This window comes from Podarcis vaucheri (genome assembly GCF_965113315.1).
Source record: "Podarcis vaucheri genome assembly, chromosome: 11".
Taxonomy (NCBI): Eukaryota; Metazoa; Chordata; class Lepidosauria; order Squamata; family Lacertidae; genus Podarcis; species Podarcis vaucheri.
Genome location: NC_138749.1, coordinates 62694917 through 62708893, shown reverse-complemented (window position 1 = coordinate 62708893; position 13977 = coordinate 62694917). Strand labels below are relative to the sequence as shown.

Genomic DNA, 13977 nt, shown 5'->3' with positions numbered 1-13977 from the left:
ATTTACAATTTATTTTGCACTGAAAGAATGCAGAAGGATGCAGTCTTGCAGGACAGAGAGATTACTTGAGTCCCTCACTCTGTATCAGAATTGTCTTTTTATTTCTTAATCAAAACAATGCTTATTATGAGACATTTTGATATCAATACAAGATGCCTAGAGTACAGAATACATATATGACTAGGGGTTGGATCCAGACTTTGTATTCAGAAAAAATCCTCAATTGCCTTGCTGACAATTTCATTTTCCAGAAGGTGGAAGAAACAAGAGGATCATCTATCTTAGACCTGGTCCTCATCAACACGAAGGAACTGACTGTCAAAGTGGAAGTGTTGGGAACCTTCTGCATTTCATGATACAGAGGAAAGGGAAAGCCGAGTGTAGTCAGACAGGCACTCTGGAAGGCCAATTTCTAAAAGCTTAACGAGCTACTGGGGGAGATCCCATGGCCAGAAATACTCCGGGAGAAGGGAGTCCAAGATGGATGGGAGTTTCTTAAAGGTGAAATATTGAAGACCCAAATGCCAACAAGAAAAGAGGGGGGCATCTAAGGAAGCTGGTGTAGTTGCATATGGAGCTTACAGATGAGCTAAGATTTAAGAAGGGCGTGTGTAAGAAATGGAAGAAAGGGGAAATCACAAAGGAGTATACACAAGTAGCCAACAGTTGTAGGGTGAAAGTCAGGCAGGCTAAAGTTCAGAATGAGCTCAGGCTTACAAGACAGGTTAAAAATAGTTTTAAAAGGTTTATTCAGCTATGTTCAAAGCAAGAGGAAGAGCAAACAAGTGGTAGGTCCATTGTGTGGAGACGATGGCTATTTGGTGACAAAGAGAAGGTGGAACTACTCAACACCTCCTTTGCCTCTGGTCTTCACCCAAAAGGAAAGTGATGCCCAACCTGGTGATAAAAGGATAAATGATGTAAAGAGGAACCTGCAGCCCAAGATAGGAAGAGAGGAGGTAAGCAAACACCTGCCTACTTTAAACAGGAGGAGATATAATAGCCATCTTCCAATAACTCAAGGGCTGTCACATGGAAGAGGCAGCAAGTCTGTTTTCTCCTGCTCTGGAAGGTAGGACTTGAACCAATGGCTTCAAACGACAAGAAAGGAGATTCCAACTAAACATCAGAAAGACCTTTCTCATGGTAAGAGCTGTTTGACAGTGGAAGGGACTCCCTTGGAAGGTGGTGGATTTTCCTTCATTAGAGGATTTTAAGCAGAGGTCGGGTGGGCATCTGTCCTGGATGCTTCAGTTGAGATTCCTGCACTGCAGGGGGTTGGGCTAGGTTACTTTTGGGGTTCCTTTCTGCAACACCCTCCTTGTAAATAGCTTTAAGTAATCATTACTATTTCTAAGCAGACAATAAAAATAAATGGCTTGTTTAAACAAATAGTTTACTGCAGAATATAATTGATAATTTTTTAAAAAAATGACTTTTAAGTATGCGGCCCTTACTAGCCCTACTCTTTCCTATGAATGGCTATTGGGGAAAGTTTCTTTTTTTGGCTTGCTGTAAAAGATGCTGAATGGCAGATAGAGGAAGATGACCAGTACTAGGGAAGAGTAAAATTAACCCGTGCAATTATCAAATCACTTGAGTTTTCTTAAACTCTAAATGAATTATAGGCTATGAATTGCACCAGGTATGTACAGGCACACCTTAATGTTGCAAGAAAAATGAGGCTGTGGCCTCAGCATTTTACTCATGTTTGGAGACACGGTCAGAGTACAGCAGTGCCATCTAGGCTGGCTCCGTTTTGCGTGTGTGACAGGAGTAGCAGCAGCACTGCCAGCAGCAGTGGAGAGCTTGTTCTCCAGGTGTGCAGTGTGTGGAAAGTCATGAAGTGTAAGTAGTGGCTGGCTGGGGGGGGGGAGAGAATAGGTGAGGGGTGGGCTTGTGGGCATGCTTGTCTCTCCACCTCTTCTTTTTATCCCCCCCACACCTTTGTGTGTGCATGCATCTTAGTCTGTGATCTTCTGCCTTGTGCTCACTCTGACATTATTGGGCTTCATAGTCAGAATTGTGTTTCAATTCCCAAAGTGCCTACCCTAATGAAATGTGCTGCATATGCCTATGAAAGGAGTCTTTTAAAAAAATGAATGCCTCAAATATTAAATGTCAGTTTCCAATAGCAGATACTGCAGTTCCAGCATATTTCACAAGGAAATATTAGTAAAAACAGGCATATACTTCCTTTGACAGATGGAATTGTTTAAAAAGGTGGCATGAGGACCAAGCATACAAAGGATTTATATAATACTAGCAAAAAGAAAACCTTTGGAGAACAAGAGACTTATGCCAATTATTCCCAACATACTTTTTGGGTACTGAGAAAACCGTCGTTTTATTAACAAAGTTCTTGAGTAATCCAATTGAAGTCTCTGCAAACGTGTAGGACTAGTTAGCAACATTTTTATAGGTTGCTGCGCTTATTCATGACAGAATACCTAGTTTGAACTTTTAGCTAGTAGTTGTATCTTTAAGATAAATTGAACATTTAAAGAATTCCAACAGTTCAGACTGCTGTAAACAGTAAATTAATCTAATGGCATTGAAATATTTGTTATTGGATTGCCTCATTACATACACAGCTCTGCCAGAAAGCTGCCACTGGAATTATTTTTCTATGAAAGCTTGCAAATGTCCATGTTTTATGTCATCCAGAAAGTTGGACAAGATACTCTGATACCTTTAATGTGTTACTTGCACATTTATTTTGTAGATAATGCAAGCATAAAAACTGCTGCCTATTTTTGTTTAATATTGGGAAGGTAGTGACCAATAAAAGTTACTCGGTGAATCTCCTTGGTGGGGGAGGGAATGACCTAATTTATTGCCCACATTTTTCCCTGAAGAGTTCACAGAATACTCTGAAGTTTAGATAAGAACGGAAGCTCTTCTTAAATCGTTAAGCATTAGTTACTAAAAGCATGAAGGAGTTGGTGGGACTGCATGGGGCCAGCTCCATTCCCTTGACAATGGGCACACTGGCAGCATCTTCTAGCTGCAATGCATGTTGGCTTTCTTCATGGTACCAGAGGCCCAGGCCATCAGAATTCCTGTTCCCATGAAGGAAGCATTTCATGTTCCTCCTTGCAAGGTTGGGTCTGGCTCTCCATGGTCTCACTGCTCCTGGCTCCCCACCAATGCACTTGGCACCCAAAAGTAGCCCCTGCATAGATGTGATAGGTCTAGACTTCAATATGCAGCTATGAGAGAAAGCGTAAACATTCTTGCATACTTTCCCAGGCATAGGCTTTGCATTTTTCTTTCTTTTTAAAAGGGCAATTATTAGTCTCCACGATTAAAGGCAACAAGTAAAGAGTTGGAGAAAGGCTTTAGTGCCGTTTTAGCTAATAGGTATTTCTGTTCGTATCACATGTTTTTAAATAAATAGTTAACATTTGGACCACAGCCTTGTTGCTTACTATACTTTGTACTTGTTAGTGAAGGATGAAGTGGAGCATACTTTTTAATCAGTTTTGTAAATATTTGACAGAATCTGTAGTCCCAAAGCAAATAATTTCTCATTGCTCAATTAAAGCAGATCAGGAGCAGTACACATTTCACACATAATAGCATAAAATATTCACAATAAACAATACCATATTTTCCGTGTATGAGACACCCCCATGTATAAGACAACCTGGTTTTTTGAACCCAAAATCGGGCCAGAGCCAGAGCCAAGACTGCCCAGAGCCTGAACCCCTGTGCATTCACCAACTGTGTATAAGACAACCCCCAATTTTTGACCAAAAATATTTAGCAAAAAACATGGTCTTATACATGGAAAAATACGGCAGTTAGTGCAAACTGCTACCCCAATGTAATGCATGTGAAGTGCCAGATGTGGACAAACTAGGCATGTTATTCTGTATTCTTTGTACATCAAGTATGACAAACTGAATAGTTACATATACACATTTTCCATACTTTTATTTGTTGAAATGAGTAGAAAAATAAAACCCTTAATAAAATTACAGTGGTAAATTTAAAATGAATCATCTTAAATACAGGTATATAAAAAGATAGAATTCAATAAATGATTTCATACACTCATGTATTTTTATCTGGACTGAACAATGAACATTTTTCTTGTTCATACTTTATAGTGCAGTTTTTCACAAAATTAAAGTACTCTGTGACTACATTCTCTTCATTCAAATTCAAATGCTCAAGATTCATGAACCCTTCCAGAAGGCACTCATTTCTAAAGACAACACAAATGGTAAACAATCATAGGTAGCAACATTATCAAGACCTCAGACCGTTAAGCTTATGTTATCACCTTCGTCAGACAGTATGCTTACTTCCAACTGCTAACATTTAAATTATTGTGGGGTAAGCTTCCACAAACCTATTTTCCAGAAGCAATAGCTCAGCTTGGCATGGCATCTCCTTTCCCTCTCCTGAGCCAGAGAGGGGGCTTTTCCATGTGGCACTACAGAACTTTGTAGTAGGAAGAAGCGCTTTTTCTGGCTCTAAGTCCACCTAATTTTGTGCTGCTCAACCCTGAAGCTGGAAGAAGCAGAAACATGCTGCTACCGGCCTGCTAACTGCATGCTAGAACATACACATTACCTGGCACACAGAGAACTTGCAAGTCAGTGGAAACCCAAATCATAAATATCTAAGATATTAAAAATGAGGAAAGCCTAATTGTTTGGACATGGGCGGGGGGAGAGAATAGTGGACATGTTACTAAAAACTAACTTAGTATTCAACTAACTTTTACTCAGGATAGATGGACTGCAACTTAATGGACCCAAGTTAGTTATAGCCATTCATTTCAATGGGTGTACTATGTGTAAAAGTTAGTTGAATAAAACCAGAATATTTAAACTTAACTACATCATTCAGATATGGATATAGGAACATTTCAACAATGACAAAGGGAGACTAGAGGTTTCTTTGCAAATCAACACAATGGGGAAATTCTGAAATATACAAGCACTTTTCCCACAAAAAAGATACAATAAACACATAGGAGGCAAACAAGATCACAATGACAAGCCCTGCATTTATTTCCAACCTGTGTGCATGTGAACTCTGGAAAAAGTATGATCTTTAAATGCGCATTCAGTTTGCATACTCATTTGTAGGTCTTCAACACAGATTCATAGCAGGACTTCCCACTGCAATTTCACTGCCCACAATGTTTTAACCATGTGAAAACTGCTGTGTATTTAGCTCCCTACAATTATATCACATTATTCTTAAAATTAGGCTCTTTCTGGGACTGCACAAATGCCCAAAAGTTTACATTCCAACACATTTTTTCTAAGCAGTCTAACATTTCATTGTAGGACTTTGGTCATGTTTAACATAAAAGGCTTCAAAAATTTAGAAGTATACTATGCGTACTTCTAAAAGGTTTAACATAGAATCAGAATTAGACACAATTCTGATATCAATTAGGTTTCTACAAAAGCTGAAAGTTGCTTAGGCCAATCCCTCTTGCTTTCCACCCTATGTATATCACTAACGTTGTAGGCAAGTCATATATTATGCAAGTCATAAATCAAAGCTATACCATATTTAATCCACAACCAGGCAATGTAGCTAATGAGTGCTTATGCACAGACATTTCACCAAGAGGCAACTGCTAAATTTATATAGCAGCAATGCAAGCCCCATACATCTTCTAAGTAAGCTAAATTCATCACTGAAATCTCCATTTATTTTAGAATCCACTTTGTAAAAGTTATGTTGTGCATAGATATGGTGAGACAAAGACTGAAATGTGTTTTTAATCATTCTACAATAAAGAAAAGAATATTTGCTATTTACAAGTTTCTGATTTATCTGGTTTCAAATGCTTCTCTGGAAACCAGGGTCTTTGCACCCTATTTGAGAATCAAGTAGAGCAGACAAACTCTATTATAAGTATATAAAAATGCTGTTTTGAAATCTCATTAAAATCAATGGCACAACATAAATCCTGAAATGTGACTAGTTTTCCTCTGGATGCCACCCATTTTTAATTATGTACCAAATAAAAACCAAGTATCCAAAAGAGAAGTCTACTGTCCCATTGTATTTCCCTCACAACAAGAGCGTCTGGCATGATTGCTCTGGCCTTTAAAATCAGAAAAGGGTGCTCATTTAAAGATTAACTAACCATCATTAGAAACATTTACAAATTACCAGTCAACATTAAGAAAACTGTTTCTGAGCCTTGGATGACCTAGTAATAGTAACAGTGTGTACACATTGCCCTGGGTATGGTGAAACCTTTTTCCTAACTTGCCATTGTAATATGTAGACGAATAAAAGTTACTTTTGCCTAACTATTTTAATTCAATACCAATACAAGCAGAAGGAATACTGGTTACAGATTTTTTTCTCTCTAAAGGACAGCCACTAAAATTAGTGCAATATACAGTGAAAATTAAGGAGTGGCATCACTCAATGACCATTAACTATGTTGGTAACAGTAGTAGTGTGGAAGAAGTTGTCTTCTTTTAATTTCTGGTGTTCTGGCAAGTCTAGTTTTTTCTTAGCTTCTTCAATGTCATCTTGAATAGCTGCTATTAATGCATCTGTATAAAATGAAAAGAAGTTGATACCATTTCACAGACTAATTCTGAATAAAAGATTCAGAAAACATTCTTAAAAGCCTTCTTCAAAAGTATCAAAGGTACAGTGGTGCCTCGCAAGACGAAATTAATCCGTCCCTCAAGTCTCTTCGTCTAGCGGTTTTTTCGTCTTTCGAAGCAACCCTATTAGCGGCTTAGCGGATTAGCGCTATTAGCGGTTTAGCGGCTATTAAAGGCTTAGCTGCTAAAAGGCTATTAGTGGCTTAGAAAAGGGGGGGGAGCGAAAAAAATCGCAAGACTCGCAAGACTTTTTCGTTTTGTGAAGCAAGCCCATAGGGAAATTTGTCTTGCGAAGCGCATCGAAAAACGGAAAACCCTTTCGTCTAGCGGGTTTTTCGTCTTGCGAGGCACCACTGTACTTTATAACAGATAAGGGACAGACTCAATATTGGTCCAGACACAGCAAGCAAACCAGTTTGGCATTACAGTGGTACCTCTGGATGCAAACGGGATCCGTTCTGGAGCCCCGTTTGCATCATGAGCAGAACGCAACCCGCGTCTGCACATCACAATTCGCCGTGTCTGCGTGTGACGTCATTCTGAGCATCTGTGCATGCGGCCAAACCCGGAAGTAACCCGTTCCGTTACTTCCGGCTCGCCGCGGGACACAACCTGAAAAGATTCAACCTGAAGCAAACATAATGAGAGGTATGACTGTACATGGACAAGCCTCAGACTTGTCACAGTGTTCCTCTTGCACAGCAAACCAGCTGCCATTACATCCATATTGGACGAGCCAGTGTCTCAAGGCACATGATGCAGCCACCTTGCTAAGCTATACAGATCTGGTCTTTGCCTTGATGACGACCATCCAAGAACCTTAGTACATCTCCTAAGTTTGACTAAATTCAGACAAAATATAAAGAAAAAAACCCAAACTGGGGTTTGCAAACTACAACTGACTCAATGTTTTAAAGTATGGTTTGCACAATCTGTAGTTTGCAAAAGAGAAAGGCATGATTTGGTATTACATTTCTCTGTTTTGTGCCAAATTGAGATCTACCGGGTTGTTACTGTAAATGTAAGTTTACATTCTGTTCCCACCTATCCTCCAAGAAATGTACACCATATTGAGAGTAAATACATTTCCTATTAAGACGGTTGCCTTTATATAACCCTGTGTTATAAAACGCATTGGCAGTACACAGGGAGGACATGCAAACAATACACAACTGCATCCTGGAAATGTCTAGTTAGCTGGAAAAAAGGGGGGACACATGTATCTTGATATAGGAAACTCCAAAATACAGTTTTTCCACCTCATTAAAAAAAGAAGCTACTAAATAATAATAGTTAATGTCTGGGCAGCTTGACAAAGGGATATCTAGCTTGTTACAGGTGTCATTACCAGGAGAGGATGTATTGAGAAGGAAAAAGAAAACAAGGGCGGCAGGCAAAGACAACATTGGGGCTGCCCTAGTTGGACTGTGCCCCCACCTTGGGTCCCTCAGCAGAAAGTTGGTATATAAGTACAGTAAATAATTAAAGTAAATAAATAATGAATGAATAAATACTGCTATAGCTACACTGACAGTGGTTACAAAAGGTACTTAGGACTTACCTAAAGAACTGAAGTTTTTTTCTGGTCTTATGTATCCAACAATAATTATGCTAAGTATTTCTCCATAGAAGTCTCCTGCGAAGGTGTGAATGATGTGTGTTTCCTAGAACAACAGTTTCGTAATTTAATATATAGGCTTGATTGTGAATTTAGCAATCCTAATGGCCAGATATTACATACTATAGAAGGCAGAGTACAGTTTTCACACTATACTGCAGTTTACACTTTCAAAACAAACAAAAACCCCTTTCTAGGTGCTACGCATGTAACAATAAAGTGCAATAGAGGCAGAAACCCTTTAAGGTTGCTAGTCCTTTGAATATGTTCCTGTTGCACTTTCACACAACAGTTTACTGCTACTAACTTTCCCATACCATTTTATTTCTACCTACCCTTCTAATATATTAGCCTTTCACGTGAAATCAGTTTGAAATAGCAACTGTGTATCTCCTTCAGTTCAGTGAGCACTTCCTCATGAGCTAACACAGCTTCCAGCCAAACTAGTTCTGATGAAGCACATAACAGAATGTGTAAGTGCAGGCATACACCTCGGCTCTTGGAGAATTTAAAAGTAACTACCATTGATCTCAGGATAAGAAGCATTCTGTCACAGCCAATACATGTATCCCAATTTCAGTTTAAAGTGTTAAATATCAGTATTTGATCTGTCATCAAGGATCAGAAATAGGAAATCTATTTCCTATAAAGCAGAAAGGGACTCCCCCCATGCTGCTATTATTAATTATTATTATTATTATTATTAAAAACTCCTTAATTGTAAGCATAGCAGCATGCAGACCTTAATGCTTTCAGATCAGCTCTGACATTATCAAGGAATATTCTCAGAAACTGTTCCAACTGAAAGTACATTGGTTTTCTCATAAGCTAGATAAAATATAATGTTCTTACCACTGATTTTTTAACATTCTTATAATATGGATTCCAGCCTATGCTCGCAACCATTTTATGCACATCTCCATTTCCAACAGAAGCCCAGCCATAGTATATGCCAGTAGATATATCAGATGGAAAGCTATCAACCACTTCCTCAGAAAAGTTAGCTGAAAAATATAAATGAAACAATTACATTAAACAAACAATTACATTAAAACGTTTCATAAACGATAGGAAAAGGACGATGCCCCAGGTCAGTTCAGTTAACTTGGTATTCCTATTTAGATGGTACATGATTAGAATCCAGATCAAGGTTGGGCTCTGATTGTCCTAGTTTTAGCCAGTGTTTTAAGTCACCAAGAAAGATGGCATTTAAATCAATTCTTTATCAAGTCATGGTTTGCGAAACAATTGTGTATAGTAATTGGTTGCTAGAAAACACACACACAACGGCTATACTGTTATACTGCACAAAACAATAATCCAAAATCCTCTAGTACTTCTATTTCTTTAGAGATGCAAAAATTTTCTCTGTATGTCTGCAAAACCACTAAGCAAGCTAACTTATTTTAAGACAAGGGCCACAATCCTCCACAAAAATTTCAAGACTGTAGGTTAAGACCTGACAGTCAACTTGGTGCAGAGTTGGTGCAAACTAGGAGAACTTTAGTTCAGTGAGTGGCCACAAGACACTCGCTAGTGCTCAGCCTAGCCTACCGGTGAGAGTAAAATGAGGTGGGTAGGAATAACGTACACCAATCCTACTTTTACACTGATGGAAGGGAGAGATGCACTGGAATAGCAACTGCCACATCTGCCGCCCTGACTTTTCACCGTGGACAGGGTGGAGGTTGAGGCAGCTTTTAATTTATCCTCTCATTTACTGTCTGCAATGAGAGTGAATTAGCTATGCCAAGTCTAGGATTGGTGAGATGTATCTGGGAAATGAAGGGACAAAGGATGTGGCATTTCCATGCTATTCTCAGCACACCCCATTTCCCCCTACTCTACTAGCCAGCAATACTTGCTGTGGGCAGTAGCATAGCTAGGGGGGCAGGGCACCCTAGGTGGCACTTACCTTGGGGTCCAGGCACCCCAGAGCCCAGTGCATCACCCCCCCCAAAGCACCACAGCCCAGGGTTGGGCTTGCAGAATGCACCAGACACCACAGGGTGGCCGAGAAGGACGCAACTGGCACATGCTGGCCCCACAAGACATGTGGGGTCTGCAGTGCACCGCCCACAAAAGCAACAAGGGGCTGGCATCTGCCCACCACCTCCCTCCAGCAGGAGGGTGCCCCACAGGAATGCAGTGGCTTGGACTCCAGCTTTGTGCTGCTTTTCCAAACAGGGCTGGGCCAGCATCTACACACTGTGTCACAGGTGGAGGGAATTGAGAGGGACATAGTTTTGGCAGCGCGGCCAACCCTGGCTAAGCCACTGGCTGCGGGAGGCCCAGTTGACTTCCCAAGGGGGCTTCCATCTCCAGTGGAGCAGCCCCTGTTCTGTTTCCAGAGGTCACTCATCTGGCTTACAGGTAAGGGTAGGATGGTGCCCAAAATCATGCAAAATGCAGTTGGCATTTGGTCGACAAAACACTATTTCTCCGTAATATAAAAGTCCCTCCTGTTTGGATGATAAATATTAACTTCCCACAATTGCATCAGTTGAACATTAATGCTAAATTCGGTTTTAGATCAAATTACGGTATATACTGAAAGCAACAGCTACATTTATATCCCATTTTCCCTCTAAATCAGATTTTTCCAAAGCTATTGATCCACCAGCAGAGGGTGATTTTGTTCTATTTATTTATCTCCTTGGCTCCCTGCTGCCTCTTCTTCGTTATGCCGCCGTCGGGAACACGGCCCCCCATTCCTGCCCAAGGAGCCGGTTTCGGTATCGGATTCTCTCTCCTTACAACATCCCAGTTAAACAGGTCGCGGATATTTCCCCGTTTGGCTCCAAGTCCCGGACACTGGGCAGGCGAGGACCCTGGGCGGTCAAAGGGCTCTGAAGCCGCGGCAGAAGCAGCGTCTGGTGGGCGGAACGAAACCGAAACCCGCCACCCGGAGGGAGGGAGGGAGGCCCGGCCCGGCTCTCTCCCGCCTCCCTCCCTCCGGGAAAGGCCCCTCCGCCGCCGCCGCCGCCGCGCTCACCTGTGGGGATGCCCAGCTCCTTGGAGCCCCGGCCGAAGCCGCGCACCACCTCCCCGCGGCAGAAGTACGGCAGGCTCTTCATGGCCAGCCGAGAGAAGAGGCCCGTCCGGCCCCGAGGCGCCAGCAGCAGGCGGGCGAGGAGACGAGAGCGGGACGAGGCGACCGGGCAGGCGGGCGGGCAGGTGCGCGCGGCGGCCGGCCAACTTGGTCTGCTGTGCCGGTGCGGAAGAGGCGGGGCCTCGCGCCGCGTCACAGGAGGCGGGGGGGGGGCGAAACGCCGCTGGAAAGTTCCAGCTCTGGCCGCCAACCGCGCCTCGAGCCCGCCCCCCGGTGGGCGGAGCCACCGCTCTCCCCGATCCGGTTCTGTGGGGAGGGAGGAGGAGCGACGGCGGAAGACGCGCCTCTGCGCCTGCGCGTGGCCGGCCAGCGTCCAGAAGCCCCTCCGCGAGCGGCGCGCGAGGAATCCTGGGAGGAGAAGCTGCCTTGCGCGCTAGCGGGGCTCGCCTCGTCTGCGTTCGCGGACGCGTGTCAACCCCCTTCCGCCACAGCAAATGCTCATGTACTAAACGCTTTATTCTTCTGCTTGGAAGGAGCCCTGGAGCTGCCTTTGCCCGCCCCTAAAAAGCCGAAGGCCCTCGAAATGAACAGCGAGGCAGCGTCACGAAAAGGGGGGCAAGACTTCCAGAAGCCTCAAGGGCCCGGCCAGGGTTTGGGGGGGCGGGCAGGACGCCCTCCTGGCACCATCCTCTGTCTGACCCTCTAGCAGATTCGGAGTGAAATGTCCCAACAACACTTCTTTTAAATGACTTGCCTTTGACCCCCAAGGGCTCGGGGAAATCTGTCAAAACCTTTCTACAAATTCCGTTAAGTATTTTTATTTTTCTTACTTCTTCCCTGACTTCACCCATGAGAACTCTCCATCAGGGAAGATGGTGCAGGAAGCCGGCACAGGAAGAACACTGCGGGGGTGGGCTAGAGGACCCTTGGGGTCCCTTCCAAGTCTACAATTCTGTGATTCCTTTTTGCAGAGTTTCTGATTATGGCAATAAGGCTTGGCCAAACCAAGACACCTTGGCCCCTGAGGAGAACAAAATTCTATCTCCACCAGGGAAGGAGTGAGTGAAGATCTACCTAAAGACCAAGATCTACATTGGGATCTGTTGCCCCTGTGAATCCTGCTGCCTGAGGTGGTCACCTCCCTTTGCCTCCTGGGTGGGCTGGCCCTGAGAACGCTTTGAGCATTTCTACTGTCTTAAGATACCGTGCTTCTCTATAAAGAGAGTGATTGCCCTCTTGCCTACTCTGCCTCACAGCTACACGCCTCAGCCACATGCTGTGTTTGGCATGTGCTCCGGTTTCCTGTCCACACAGCGGAGATGCTTGTTTTGTCAAGTGTGCAGGGTCACCTTCATGGGCAAGGCATGCAGACAATGTTGTTTTTGTTGGCTGGCTGCCATAGGTGTCACATGATCCAGTATGTGCTCTTGCATTAAAAAGTCTTGGCACACTGCTGGAAGCAAAACAGGTAGCACCAGGGATTTTCCTTGGCTGTGGTCTTTATTACTCATAAATAAGTGTCAAGTCATGCTTCCAAACTCTGATTTCAGCTTTACCTTTAATTGGTACAGAGCACTGATACTTTCACAGGTGCTGGTTTCCTTTCACAGTGAAGGTCAAAGCAGCACCTGCTGAACACAGAGATATTGAAGCTTTGAGATTTGGTGGTGGGGTGGGGATGACCAACAAACACCCTCACCCAACCAAAAGGGGAAAAAACTGACAAAAAAGTAGGCAACAACCTCCCCCCTGCAAAAAATACAACAGCAGAATCAACAAGCTCAAAAACTCAATAATAAAAGCAGGGAGGAGTATGGACTTTGGCAGGCTCCAAACAGGGTACCTGAGGGTGCTGTGGTCCCCACAGGTGCCAGACTGGGGCCCCCAGGGCTAGGCAGTTGATATAGAGGAAGGAGCCAATGCTTCACAGCTGAAACCATTAAAGATAGAAGCTAAGAAGATCTGCAAGGGTGAGAGGAAGACCCCAGTAGCAATACTATGGAAGAACTGCAGGCAATATACCTGCAGTTGGCTGTTAAACTGCAAAGATCGTGAACTCTAAATAGCCTGTGATTTAACTTGGGTGAAGATTAAAAGGTTAATTGGCTAATGTTTGAAGGTAGGATCTACAGCAACTATATAGTCACTTCTTTAAAATAACAGTAACATTAACATTGGTGAAGCAACATTGTTATATATCCAACCTGTAAATAAACCTATTATTTTATATTATAGTAACCTTTAATAAATTGTAATACATCTCACTTTCCAATCTTCATTTTCTGGTCTGTTCATCCCATGTCTATATCTAGCAAGAAAAGTCATTCAAAGCTATTATTTACTTAAAATGATGGCAGTAGGGACATTAACTGGGATAATGCTAGTACATACTTTTAATATATGGTGTATGTGGCAGAGACCCTAGTGTAATAATATAAGCATGGTAAGTGCACCCTTTGTGAAAGATTGGTGGCAGATGTGTGGGACTGTCAAGACTGTGGCCAGTACAGATTGGTGGGCAGTGCTGGGATTGTAAAAACAACCAGTCCACAGTCAGGTTTGTGAGTACTTTGAATCTGAATTCTGGTCAGCAACTATTTGCACAGGAGAAGGAGGAGGGAATGCTCATCCCAATTTTGCTAGTTCAAATATAGGTTAGGAGCATCAGCATGGAAGGCAAAACCAGTGTTATGTCAACATAATGA

General features: G+C 42.8%; 1 protein-coding gene across 1 annotated transcript; it reads right to left on the bottom strand.

Moving 5' to 3' along the window:
- Nucleotides 1–3913: 3913 nt before the first annotated feature.
- RFK (riboflavin kinase) lies at nucleotides 3914–11418 on the bottom strand. The gene is made up of 4 exons (XM_082191707.1): nucleotides 11216–11418; nucleotides 9073–9224; nucleotides 8164–8266; nucleotides 3914–6545 (listed from the first exon to the last, which is right to left on the bottom strand). The coding sequence occupies exons 1-4, from the start codon at nucleotides 11295–11297 to the stop codon at nucleotides 6412–6414; spliced, it is 471 nt and encodes a 156-aa protein (XP_082047833.1). The 5' UTR covers nucleotides 11298–11418; the 3' UTR covers nucleotides 3914–6411.
- Nucleotides 11419–13977: the final 2559 nt, after the last annotated feature.

Excerpts from the sequence above, each read along its gene's own strand:
- RFK (XM_082191707.1), bottom strand. The coding sequence starts at position 11,297 with ATGAAGAGCCTGCCGTACTTCTGCCGCGGGGAGGTGGTGCGCGGCTTC. Across the intron at positions 9,225-11,215 it reads GGAGCTGGGCATCCCCACAG|CTAACTTTTCTGAGGAAGTG; the intron begins GTGAGCGCGGCG and ends TATATTTTTCAG. Across the intron at positions 6,546-8,163 it reads AAAAAACTTCAGTTCTTTAG|ATGCATTAATAGCAGCTATT; the intron begins GTAAGTCCTAAG and ends CATTTTATACAG.